This window comes from Apaloderma vittatum, unplaced genomic scaffold (assembly GCF_000703405.1).
Source record: "Apaloderma vittatum isolate BGI_N311 unplaced genomic scaffold, ASM70340v1 scaffold2388, whole genome shotgun sequence".
In the NCBI taxonomy this organism is placed as follows: domain Eukaryota; kingdom Metazoa; phylum Chordata; class Aves; order Trogoniformes; family Trogonidae; genus Apaloderma; species Apaloderma vittatum.
Window position 1 is genome coordinate 20,662 of NW_009728838.1, and position 12,879 is coordinate 33,540.

Consider the following 12,879-nt stretch of genomic DNA (forward strand, 5'->3'; position numbering starts at 1 on the left):
TACTCATTCCTGTTTTTCCCACTGTCTTTTCCGTTGGGTTTTGTTAGTAAGGGGCTGCCTGATAACGAGAGTTGGAAAGTTGACCCAACTGGAAAATAACTTTTTATTTTTTTCCCCTCCTTGTATAGTTTTAAACACTGCTTGCTTCTCCTCTACAACACATCTGCACAAGCACTTGCACTGGCACAGCTGAAAAGGTCAGGCAAGGGAAGGAGGGAGGACTCCGGGAAGCCTGACCTGGTGGTTCTATAAATTTTGCCACGTTAGGGCTTTAGGTTCTTTTGCCCTCAGGGTTGTTCCCCCTGCTGGCATCCTCATTTTGAATCTTTACCTGGAGTGGGATAGCTGGAATTGTCATCTGGCCTGCTTGGGGCATTAGCTGTTGTTTCTGGCTGTGCTGTGCCTTACAGGTTTGCTTCTCTAGTGCCTGATTCCAGCGAAGGCGGGAGGTGGTTGAGAGAAGTTGCAAACCAAAATGAGAACTTCTTGTTTGAGGAAGAGGATTTGTAGTTTTTTCCTTACTGAGAGTCTGTGCTTTCTGACTGAGGCAGTGATGGGCCAGATTTTAGGAATCCGTAAGTCTCTCTGAATCCCCAACCAGAGTAGCACAAGTGGTTCATAAATCATCCGATGTGTTCATCCTTCTACCACTTCGCTTTTCTTAAGAAGTACTGTCTTCTTTTTTGTTATCCTTCTCCCCTTCCCCCAAAGGTGCGGAGATTAAATAATTTATTAATAATTAAATAGTTTATTAATGGCACACGCAAATCTGAGACTCAGCTGGGAACTGAATCTGTAGCTTCTGAGTCTCTGGCCATCAACCTTCTTTCTGGACTGCTATTTGTAGTGCCTGCAGTTGGAGGCATCCTGTAGCTTTGTCTCCAAGAGGGTAATTGCCCTTTGATGCAGTCATTGATGAAATTATCATTCCTCTGTAGTCAGCTGATCAGATAGTGCTTTTCTGAGGTTATTTTTAGAAATCACAGAATACACAACGAGGGAGTTTACTTTTTGTACTCCCACCCAGACAGGTGACTCACCTAACCTTTGAGATCGCACTGTGCACGCGTTTGTCAGAGTGGCTGCGATTCGAATTGCTGAGCCCGGGGAACAGAGCTGAGTGTGACACTTAGGGACTTGCTTATTTAATTTTTCCTTTCCCCTGTACTTCAGGATTCCAGGTGAAAAGGCCACTGCATTTCTCCTGCTAGTATGTTTCAGATGTGAACTGTAAAGATGCTGGAAGTCAAACTTCCAGTGGATATCGCAGTACGTTGGAGCTGGAACATTAACGTCAAGGCAACATCTAAATCTGTTGGTTTCCCTGGAATGCTGCAAAGGTTTTGCTCAGCTATTTGCAATCCCAGTGGATTCCATTTAAGAACACCCTCATGAATGTGAGGGGTAATATTTCTTTTTGCATTCAGTATGTTAAAATAATTGAGTAGGGTCCAAAGGTCTGGCTTTTCTACATCATTTCTCTTACACAAATTATGAACAGTGAAACAATGGTGGGTCAGTTGTGTAGCTGCTGTGATTCACTGGAATTAATTTGGTGGGTTTTGTTTGCTATTTTTTTTAGCTTCTGTCATGCCAGCAGCTCTTGGCATAATATGATTTGTAGTGTTTGGTATTGTTCTTCAGTGGGGTCTAAAGACGTTGCCGTGTCTGGAACTCATACTTAAATTGCAGTTTCACAAAATTATTTTCTTAAAAAAAAATAATTTCAAAAGAAATATGTGCAACCATAATTCTCCTTCCCTGTTCCAGAACAATTGTACAATTTTGCATCTGCATGTATTTCACTTAGTAAGCAAAATGGTTGCCTGCTTCAACTTCTTTCTTTGAAACGAACATGCTCTAAGTGCTTGAGTGTTCTGGGCAGGCTTTAAACTTGAACTGTGTGTTGTATTGGTGAGAGCTTTGCCTAGTGACAAAATGCGTGAAAGACATTTGAGAGATACGCAATTTGTTTTGTTCAGCATTGAAGTGAGAAAGTTCATATGGTTGGGAGTGCAATTAATTAGATAAATTATCCAGGAAAACTGAAATTAAATTCCATTTTTAGTATTCTGCCTGGGGAGCTGATACTGTTTGTTTCTTTAGCAGTGTCAGAACATACAATGAGATGAAGCTGTTATAAGCTTCTTTAATAATTTAATATAGGGAGAAATTACTGTGTAAATTGTTTCATTTTAGATGGTTCTGAGTCTACGTGATGTTGGTCACCAGAGAAGTTGTGTTTTTGCAGACAGCGGGACAGAATAGATTGTATAGATGGAGGTGGGAGTAACTGGCAAGTAATTTACTAATTGCAGAAATAAAAGTTAACCAACATAGTATTGTTGTAATTACAGATGGTTTCCAGGGCACAGGTTCACCAGAGGACAACCCAGTATTTCACTTCTAGTTTTTCCCTTTTGTTTTAGGCTCTGGATGTTGACCGAACTGTTCTGTATAAAATGAAGAAATCCGTCAAAGCCATAAACATATCTGGTCTGGGTAAGTACATAATAATTCCTGATAGTTTATATGGGTGAAATTGGAGGAGTTAAGCAGTCAGTCATCTTACTGAATCAGCGAGTCATATGGGTAACTCTGAGAAGAGAAAAATACACTTTTTAAATAGCAATCTCGAGCTAGCCTGCTTGATTATGAGCTTGTAAGGATGGAATTTTGTGAGGCAGCTGAACCTATCTAGCAGGGATACCGCTATTAAGTGGGGAAGCTGTGCTCTCCTCTTTTTGCCACGTCTGAGCCACGTCCTCCTCCTGCCACCCACAGTTCTTGGCAGATTTCTAGATGAGATTTTTAGCTTGTATAAAACTGCATATGCAGTGAAATCAACTTAACTGGAATTAGATGAGCACCTGAGCTGGTAAGGCATATGTATCACTGGGAGCTGAGGGCATGGGAGGGGTGAAATTGCTTTCTTTGGCAGCGGTAAGAAGCCACATGGGCTCTTCTGCTTTGTGAAACCTCACCCTTCCTGGTGGCTTCCAGTGCTCTGTGTTGAGAAGTTCGTGACAAGAGAGAGCTGATGAGCTGCAATTTTTTATTGTCATGATGCACTAAGTCAGATACTTCTCTTACAACACTGACAAAAATACAAAGAACTATTGCAGCATGCATTTTTATATGTGTGCCAATCGCTTGGAGTTTTGTGTGTTTATCCCATTTGAAAAACAACACAAAGCTTTTGTTTCTGTGGATTAGCAGTATTTTGTGAATAAGAAGCAGCGTTTGTTTTTGTGGATAAGAAATAGCATTTTGTTGGCTTTTGTTCTTGCTTCTCAGCTCGTAGCAATTAGAACTAACAAAGCCTATATTATATGCAAAATAGATAGGCCTGGCAACCTTGGAAAGCCACGAATATCTTGACAGAACTTGTGGGCACGCTAATGTTCATATACAAGGTTGTAACAAGAGCTGCTCTTGTGGTGTAATTCCCATCAGGTAATTGAAAAGAAGTTCCTTCTTGCCTACCGTAATGAAGTTGTTATCTCTGGACTGTGGAGGGTCCAGTTTAAGATTCATCTGGAGCTGTGTCATCTGTTACACACTTAGTTGGCAAGCTTTCTTCTGGTTGGTTGGTTTTTTTTAATTTTTGAGTGTTTGATTATGACTTATAATCAATGTACTTGTTAGAGTGTTGTAGCAAAGCACTACCATTTTTGCATAAAATCAGGACCTTGCCTAGTTTTTAAATTCATGCTGCCCAGTCTTGGCAAGAAAGGTCTGAAGCCATTTCTCTTCAACCAGCAAAAATATCAACAATCCAGCCACTTGCCAGCCCTTGAGGTTTCTTTTGACAGAGCAAAAACTGTGGCCCTGCACTCCTAACAACACAGTTACTGGATTTTTTTCCTGAGTATTAAGTATATGTGGTTTTGCTTTCTTTTTGAACATGTGAATTTAGAACCTGTTACGGAGGATTTGTATGCAATTCAGTTTCTTACTTAAAAAAAGCTTCTAAACCTTCATACAGACCTAGCTCTGATTTATTTTGTTTGGTAGATTCCAAACATTTTGTTTGCAAAGAAACTTTTAAAATAAGTTTATTGGGAAGAAACCATAGGACGGGGAGAGTATTTTGCAGGTTTCTGTGAAAAAAATACACTTTTGTGTTCTTCAGAAGTGCTCATGAGCTCTTAGTATCGCTGCAGTAACTACCGGCAGCATTCTGGGAACGTTGCAGAGCTGCTGTTGAACTGCTGGTTTGTTGGCTTTATTTAATCCAATTCATGGATTGAAAGGATGGTCCCTTGGATGCGAGGCAGTAGAAGACTCTTGAGGCTGCTGTATGGAATAGAAAGCTCTTTTTTTCCTAAAGGAAAATGTCAGCACAGTTCAGCTGCTTATTGCCCAGCTAACTACAACAATTAATGGTAGCAGCCTTTTTGACTCATTTTCATGCAGTGGCAGCCTTCCCTTTTTGCTGTGGGAATTGTGCCCTGACCTCCACCCTCACCTGGGTTCAAATATGCAAATCTGGAAGCAGGAAGAATGCCGAAAGCAGTATGGAAGGAATTCACCTTGCTGGGTAGCCGTGGGAACTAGGGGAGTTGTGACCTGCCACATCTTGTTTTTTGCCGTCTGTGCCAGTTCACTCAAAGCTTGTTCAGGTGTGTGTAAGTCACACAGTACTATTAGTTGAACATCCGTACTTTGTCCTGCAGCTCAAGCAGCAAGAAGTTTGATAAGTGCTCAACCCCTGCTGCTTGACGCTGAGGAGGAAAAACTACGGTTTGGTGTACTAGGGCTTAGTTTTTAAGTTGTATGGTATATGCAAACTGTCTTTTACAGGCTGCAAATCCAAGCACTGAAACTTGTAGAATGAATGCTTTGTGACTTCAATTCTGAATGTACATTATGAGAGTCATTAATTACATGATATTATACCACTACTCCACAGGGGTTTAGTTTCATGTATGGGAAATTAAAGAAAATTTGTAGCTACTTGAGAAGTAAAGTTCTTGACTGGCTGTCCGAATAGGAATGTGAACAGACAGGCTTACTTTTAAGCTGGAGTGTGCTACAGTTTTTGAACAGATTGTATAACTAATTCATAGAAGTTTGGGCAAAGGACATTGCAGCAAGAATGCTTTAGAGTATTAATTCTGTTGACATATACAAATGAGCTTGAAGTGAAACTGGTTCATTGCTTGTCTGAACACATTAACCATCTCTAAATAATCTTCGGGGTTTATGCTGGTCTCGTATAATGACTAAGAAAGGGTCTTTGTTCTTATTAATGCATAATTTATTTTCTAAGGTGTGGGAGTTTTTTGCAGACTTCTTTTGAAGCATTAGAAATTGGTGACAGCTAGCATACGAAATAGGCAACGTTATCAGGTGCCACTTTGGTGTTTTAAATCTTGACATAGTTGCTAAGCCTGGGTCCAGAAACACTTTTTGGTTTATTCCACAGATCAGATTGACAGGGTTTTTTCACACCTGTCTACACAAGCAAGTCAACTGGTGTCCTAGGAGGGAATCAGTAGGTCGGAGTAATTAAGACCGAGGCCCTTCAAATTTCCTTTATATTTGAATCAGGAGAACTTGCTTTAACGCCTGCATTTCACCTCATTCCCTGGGCTGAATAACCCCCTACCAGGCGCAGCTCAAAGCTTTCTGAAGGGTGGAAGCGCTCAGTGTGTGCTGGGTGAGTTGCGTTGGTGCAGCCCACCCGGCGATTTGGAACCTGCAGCCTCTCTGAAGCGCTGGATGGCTTCTGGGGCAGGGCTTCTGGTTCTCTTCTCTCAAAAAGGAGCTGGTTGTCACCAATCAAACCTGCTTTGAGAACTGAGATGGCCTCTGGTAAATGCAGACCTGGTAAATGCATCTGTAACATTTGTAATTCCATTTCTGAAGATGACCTGAGAATCTTATTTGACTTACTGCCTTGTGATGGAGAGATCCAGGACTCTACCAAGGCACTTAATGTGCTCTGTTTCTTGGTTCAGCACACAGTTCAATGTAGCAGCATGCACTTCATATTAGAGAGTGTTAATAAAAGACTCTAAAAGTTCCTAATGGGAGCTGGAAGTTGTTTTCTGGTTGCTGGTACGATGCAGAAATATTGTGGGTCTTTCTAGAATGGATACCTGTCAGATAATTATTTTGTCTTGAGGACATGTTGTCCTTTGTACAGTGTGTGGATAGTTAATGTTTAAGCCAGAATTAGTGAGATGCATCATACTTCTGGCACATCGGTGTTAAAATATAAATAATATAAATTTATTGTATCAAGTAAACATTTTTAGCAAGAAATCTGAAAAGTGTGGGGTTTTTTTAAAAAAAATTCTCAACTGTAATTTCAATAATCTTTTATCTACTGATGATATTTTCATGTTTTGCTCTTTTTGAAGCTCATGTGGAAAATGAAGAGCAATATACACAAGCACTGGAGAAATTCGGAGGCAACTGTGTTTGCAGGGATGACCCAGATTTGGGAACAGCGTTTTTAAAATTTTCTGTGTTTACAAAGGAATTAACTGCACTCTTCAAAAATTTGGTAAGGATTACTTAAGAAAAACATGTTGAAAATTTAAGGCCATTACAAAGGGTGTATTTCTGAATTGTAACAGCTCTTCATGTTGAAGACAATTTGTGTTTTAGCAACCACTGTTCTTAAAAAAATTTCGGCTTAGAAAATGTCTCATTCTCTAGCCCTTCCCCTTGGAAAACTCAAAAAACCCCCCAAATAAAACAAAAACCGACCAACCACAAAACCCAAACAAACACAACAAAAAACCCTCTTCCAACAATTCTCACATCTGAAAGCGTCCCACAATAAAGCAGTTAAAACACGCATCATAAACCACACTTACAATGTGCTTTAAAATTGTGAAACCAGCAGAACCCGACTTGGTTCACTCTGTGTTCGTGTTGCTTTTACTTTACTTTTTCAAACTTTATGTTTTATTTATAAAGGGAGATTTTAGTGTCCCTGGAAGGGAGAGTCTTGTGCTTTTCAGGGAAGAGAGTCAGGAAAACAAAATCGAACATAATGCTTTAATGACAATAGTGACCACTGGGGACCAATCCTGCAGCTGAAGCCAGTATGTCTTAAAAGTGCTCTTTGGTGAGCCAAATGGGATGGAGCCAAATGGAAGAACAGGAATTCTAATTATGAATGGAGATTTTCAGCTTCAATTTCACATTAATCTTAATCAGAGGGCCCAAAAAGAGCAGATTCTGACTATGTCCTGCTACCTAGAGCTTCTCTGTGTGTGACCAAGTCCCAAGTTTACTGGAAACCACGGAACTCTTAAACCAGGGGCTAGGAGGAGGAGATGACCCAGATTCCTACAAGCATTTAAAAGTCTGTGCCTGCTGAAATCAATGGAATGGAGACACATCAAATGCTTTTGTGAGTCTAGACCAAATGTCTGTAGTTCGCAGCCAGCTGGTCGTAATCGGTTCTTTGGGGAATGTTTCCAGCTGATGGGATTTAGGGCAGTCCCATTCACTCCCTGATGCTGCCCTCCATTTTTATGCAGTCATGCTATCGATGAGAGAACCTAGCCCCAAACATACTTATCAACAGTGAAATGTGTTTCATATTGGTCGTATCGATTTGAATATCTCTGGATGTACAAAAATTACTCGAAATTATGTATCAGAAGAGGCATCCTCACTGAGTGTGAATCAGCCAGGTACCCCTGAGTGTCTCATACAGAGTGCTCATATGGAAGGGGAAATAAAGTGAACCTTTGAATTCATACCTCTATCATATATTAATTGCAATATGGTGACTTCATTAGGCAAATGGAACTGAGAAATGTGGTATTTAGGTGGTTTTAAATAGCAATCTACTAGAAGCTACTCCCCCTCCCCAGAAAAACCTTCTAGCGCATTATATTTGAAGATGACTTTTGATACCTAAAAATGTTGTTTTACAAAAAAAGCTAGTTATTCTCTTAAAACCAGTAATTACTATCTTTGCAAAATATTTCAGACAAAAGTAACTTTTCTTCCACAAACTGGAAAGGAAGATAGAACCAAACTAAATGTCTACAGGAAGCGGGATGAGTGTTTTCGTTACCTTTTCTTATCCATGTAAGCATTTTGTGTGACGTCTTCATGGAACATTTTGAAATCTTCTTGCTGTGTTACTGCTTTTTACTGATAACTATGTATTTTTGCTTCAGTTTGTGTATAGAAGAAGAGAAGAGATAATGTCATGATGTAATATCTCAGCATTTAATTTTTCTCAGTTTATGGTTCTGATTTTCTCTTTTTGAAGCAAATAATAATTTTGCATGGTCATGAATGTAAAAGTTTTGTTTGGGTTTGGTTTTTTTACATTGCATAGGAACCTTCTCTCTTTTTTACTACTGTCTGGTGAAGAATGGAGCTCTCTTAAGCTTCTGCTCTTTCTTAAAATGCTTCATATTGTTGAGATGTGAAGCTTGTGTTTTCTCCTTGACTAGCAAAGGAAAACTGAGGAAACAGAGGAACCTGATGGTCCTTGAATTTGGTGTCTCTCTAGGAAAATAGTTTCCTCCAGACAGAAATAGATAGCAGAAAAAAGACATAAACTTTACTATTGCTTGAAAATACCATATTTATAAACAAGAACTGTAGTATTATAAAAAAATTATCAAACAAAGCTCTAGTTTTATGTAACTTTGCCTATTGGAAGTTAATACCAGTAGAATAAATTGTTGGTAACTGGTCACTTTGAAAACCTGTTTGTAAGTTTGGTGATAGAGGTATAGTTTTCTAAGATGTTACGAGGGTATTGATGAGTGTAATGAGTCCTGAAGAGTAGTTGTTAATAATTTGGGCTGCTGATTTTTTTTATAGACAGCCATACATGAAACAAACTCCCTGCATTCCTGGTTGAGTATCTTATGCTGAATGCTTTAAGCCTGTTGGCAGTAAAAATATCCTTCTCCTCTGGTGTTTCCTTGTAGCACTCAACATATTTGGGCTGTAAATAGTTCCATCAAAAGTGTAACCAGAGCCATAGAATCTGCTGCTATTAACAAATCATTCCAAGTGGTAACTCTTTTTAAATAGACCTATCCTAAGAGTTTCATAGGACACTGAATTTCTGCAGAAGATTTTAGCTGAAATGAGGGGAGAATGTGCAAGGAAGTGAGAGGACAAGTTCAGACTGGAACAGATGCTGAAGCTGTTAACGCTGGCAAAGCTTTAGGGCCACTGTCAGGTTTTGCTTTGTCATATATTTTGCTTTTGTTTCTAGAAGCTAATGTGTTCTGTCAGCTCTTGGCCTGGGTGGCATTTAGAGCTGTAGTTCTAAAGTGCTTCTACAGAAAGATTTTCCTTAAACTTGTCTTTAGTAAGATAAAGGAAAGTCATTATGAAGTTGTTCTACTTTAACAGGGCTGTTAGATTCTTATTTTCTCTAATATTTTTAAAGGTTTCCTAAAAGACTTTGATGTTTTTATGGACTTATTGAGGCATCAGTGTTTCAAAATATTTCATTGACAGCTTGTCCTGGTCTTGGCTGGGAGAGAGTTAATTTTCTTCCCAGTAGCTGGTACAGTGCTGTGGTTTGGATTTAGTGTGAGAATAATGTTGATCACACAGTGATATTTTAGTTGTTGCTCCTCCCAAGTCAATGGCTTTCCCGAGCTCTGCCAGCGAGGAGACAGACAAGAAGCTGGGAGGAAGCATGGCCAGGACAGCTGACCCGAACTAGCCAGAGGGATATTCCACACCATAGGGCATCACAGCCAGTATATAAACTGGGGGGAGTTGGCTGGGAGGGGGTAATCACTGCTCGGCGTCTGGCTGGGGGTCGTTCAGTAGGTGGTGCGCAATTGCAGCAGGTGGTGAGCAATTGCGTTGTGCATCTCTTTTTTTCTTGGGTTTTATTTCTCGGGTTTTTTTGTTGTTATAGTCTCTTTATAATTACTACTCCTATATTTTATTGTTATTGTTAGTTCTGGGCTCCACAGCACAGGAAGGACATTGAGGTGCTGGAGAAGGTACAGAGAAGGGCAACCAGAATGATGAGGGGACTAGAGGGTAAGTCTTACAAAGAGAGGCTTAGGGAGCGGGGGCTGTTCAGTCTGGAGAAGAGGAGGCTGAGGGGAGACCTTATTGCTCTCCACAACTCCCTGAAAGGCAGCTGTAGTGAGACGGGTGTTGGCCTCTTCCCCCTGGTGAATACTGATAGGACAAGAGGGGACGGGTTCAAGCTGAGCCAGGGGAAGTTTAGATTGGATATTAGGAAAAACTTCTTCACTGAAAGGGTGGTGAAGCATTGAAATGGGTTGCTGAGGGAGGTGGTGGAGTCACAATCCCTGGACGTGTTTAAAAACCTTCTGGATGTGGCACTTCAGGAGATGGTTTAGTGTTAGGGTGCTGTAGGGCTGTGGGTTGGACTTGATGATCTTGAAGGTCTTTTCCAACCTTTATGAATCTATGATTCTATGTTTTTATTTTATTTTAGTTATTAAACTATTCTTATCTCAGCCTGTGAGTTTTACTTTTTTTTTTTCTTTTTTTTTCTTCTTTTTTTTCTGATTGTCATCCCACTAGGAGAGGGAGGGAGTGAATGGTGATGTGCGTGGTGCTTACTTGCTGACTGGGGTTAAACCATGACACAGCTGAATCTTTTTTTTTCCTTGGAATCCAATTATTCAACTGTCAACTATTCAAGTTTAAAGTTCAGGCCTTGGGGTTTTTGTGTGTTTTGTTGTGCTTGTTTATGTGCACATTTTTAAATAGTGTGTGAAACTAACAAATTTATTTTAAAAAATTCTTCACATTTGAAGGGATTCATAAAATACAGCTTTAAGAGAAGAAATAAATTGGTATTTACTGTATATCAGGTCCTTGTGACTACTCACTTTAGCCTTCCTAACACATGATTTGCATTGTTTGGATCATTTTATAAGGTACTGTCCGCTTGGTTTTTTCTCTTACTATAGCTCCAGTGGAGCTAAAAATTTTCCTTCAACTTCTTCTGGATACGAAATGCTTTTAAGAGGATTAAGCAATCAGTATGTGGTTTTGGGTAGTGAAGTATGAGAAAATACTAGAGGCATTTTCAGAGGTAACACGATACCTTTTGTGGCATGTACACTGTTGCTTCTTGACGGTGACCTCAGTCCTAATTCCTGACAGAGCGGTCGCACCCACAGTCTCCAGGTCGGTTGGATCTATATGGCACTTGCTTATATAGTCTATTCTGTCTTCCTGATAAATTCAGTGCGAAGTGATAAAGGTGTGTGTCTTAATATGGAAAATGTCAGGACAAGAAAAGGCTCATTGCAATATTTTTGCACCTTAAATTTTTTTTGCTTTAAAACCTATTCTTGCTACACAAATAAGGAATAAAATTTGTAGGTGGCTGTCATCATCATCACTCCTTGAAAAGCGATTTGATCAATGAAGATGAAGTAGCTATTTAACAAATTCCATTTTCTGAATTTGTTTGTCTTCTACATACTCTTGTCCTGTCTTTTTAAATTATTGGAATTTAAAGCTAATGAAACATGCTGGATTGAGAGGACTGAAATCTGTTATTTCCTCTCTGTGGAAGGTGGCTGGGAGAAAGAGATTCCATGTCAAATGTTTTTCTATTAATATTCCTTGGATTTTTAGCCAGGAGGAATGGAAAAACAGTGATAATATTTTTCTGACTATATGCTCCTGTTTTGTTTCATTTTTTAAATGTAGGAGTAAAGACTTGCTTTAATGTAAAATGTAACAAATAACAAAACTGAAATAAGTTATCTGTATTTTGTAATAATTTTTAAGAAAGTTATACCCATAATTTTATTTCCAGTATAATAGTTCAGACAGGTTTAAAAAAAGAGTGGTGATTGAACCTTCACAAGCATATTTTGTTTAGAAGGACTCAGTTAAGTGCATAAAAAAAGCTATAGATAACATCTATTTGAGGTTGGAATATATGTGAAGCTTAATGGTTTAAGTTGCATTGTTTCTGTTTTTCACTCGTACACCTGAGGAAAAATTGGCTTAATGGAGAGAAGAATGTTTGATTTACGCTTGTAAAGTTATAAACCAAGGCATAATAATGCCTCCTTAATGGCATGGTTCAGCTCCACCTGGAATCTTATCTTTATTTCTTTGCCAAAAGGATATTGATCCAACTGGAAGAAATTAAGCGGACAGTAACATAAAAATGACCAGGGCTTGAATAGGTTGATTTATGAAGAAAACTTTGTAGAATTAGAAATGTATGGTTTGCCTCACAGATAACCATGCTTCTGGAAGAGTAAAATAATAAATTACATGTAAATGGGATCTCACTGTGAAAGTGTAAGATGAAGTGTCCCAGAGAATGCGATGGAAGCTCACTGCTTAAGTGTTTTACCCTAGGTTAGAAAATGGGCAACTGGGAATTCTCCACTGGCAAGGAAAATGGGCTGGAATAAAATCCAGTCTCTTTCTTCCTTTGCTTTTAAAAATCTTTGCTTTATGCTTTTAAGAATAACTTTAATTAAAAAAAAAAGTATTTCCTGTCATTTTGCACTTGCACTTTCTAGTAGGCAAGCTCCCAGGCTGTGGTTTGTGTATCGGTGGTGGTACGGAGACTGTTTCCAAGTAGCACGTGGTGGCAACGCTCAGTATCTTTTACTGCCTCGATTGGAAAAGACCTTTAAGAGCATCAAGTCCAACCCTTTGAACCTCACACTGACAAGTCCTCAGCTAAACCATATCGCTAAGCGCTGTGTCTGCACGACTCTTAAATACCTGCAGGGAAGGAGACTCCACCACTGTCCTGGATAACCCGTTCCAGTGCCTGATAACCCTTTCAGTAAAGAAATTATTCCTGGTATCTAATCTAAACCTCCTTAGGCACAACTTGAGGCCATTTTCTCTTGCCCTATCACTTCATACTCGGTTGAACAGACCAGACCTCACCTC

The 12,879-nt window shown here is 39.4% G+C and overlaps 1 protein-coding gene across 1 annotated transcript in view; it reads left to right on the forward strand.

Annotated features, from left to right (window-relative positions):
* ASAP2 (ArfGAP with SH3 domain, ankyrin repeat and PH domain 2) overlaps positions 1-12,879 on the forward strand; it is a 93,357-nt gene that overhangs the window by 20,402 nt on the left and 60,076 nt on the right. Inside the window, 2 exon segments of the mRNA XM_009874207.1 lie at positions 2,358-2,502; positions 6,372-6,517. Coding sequence (XP_009872509.1) covers positions 2,358-2,502; positions 6,372-6,517 — 291 coding nt within the window.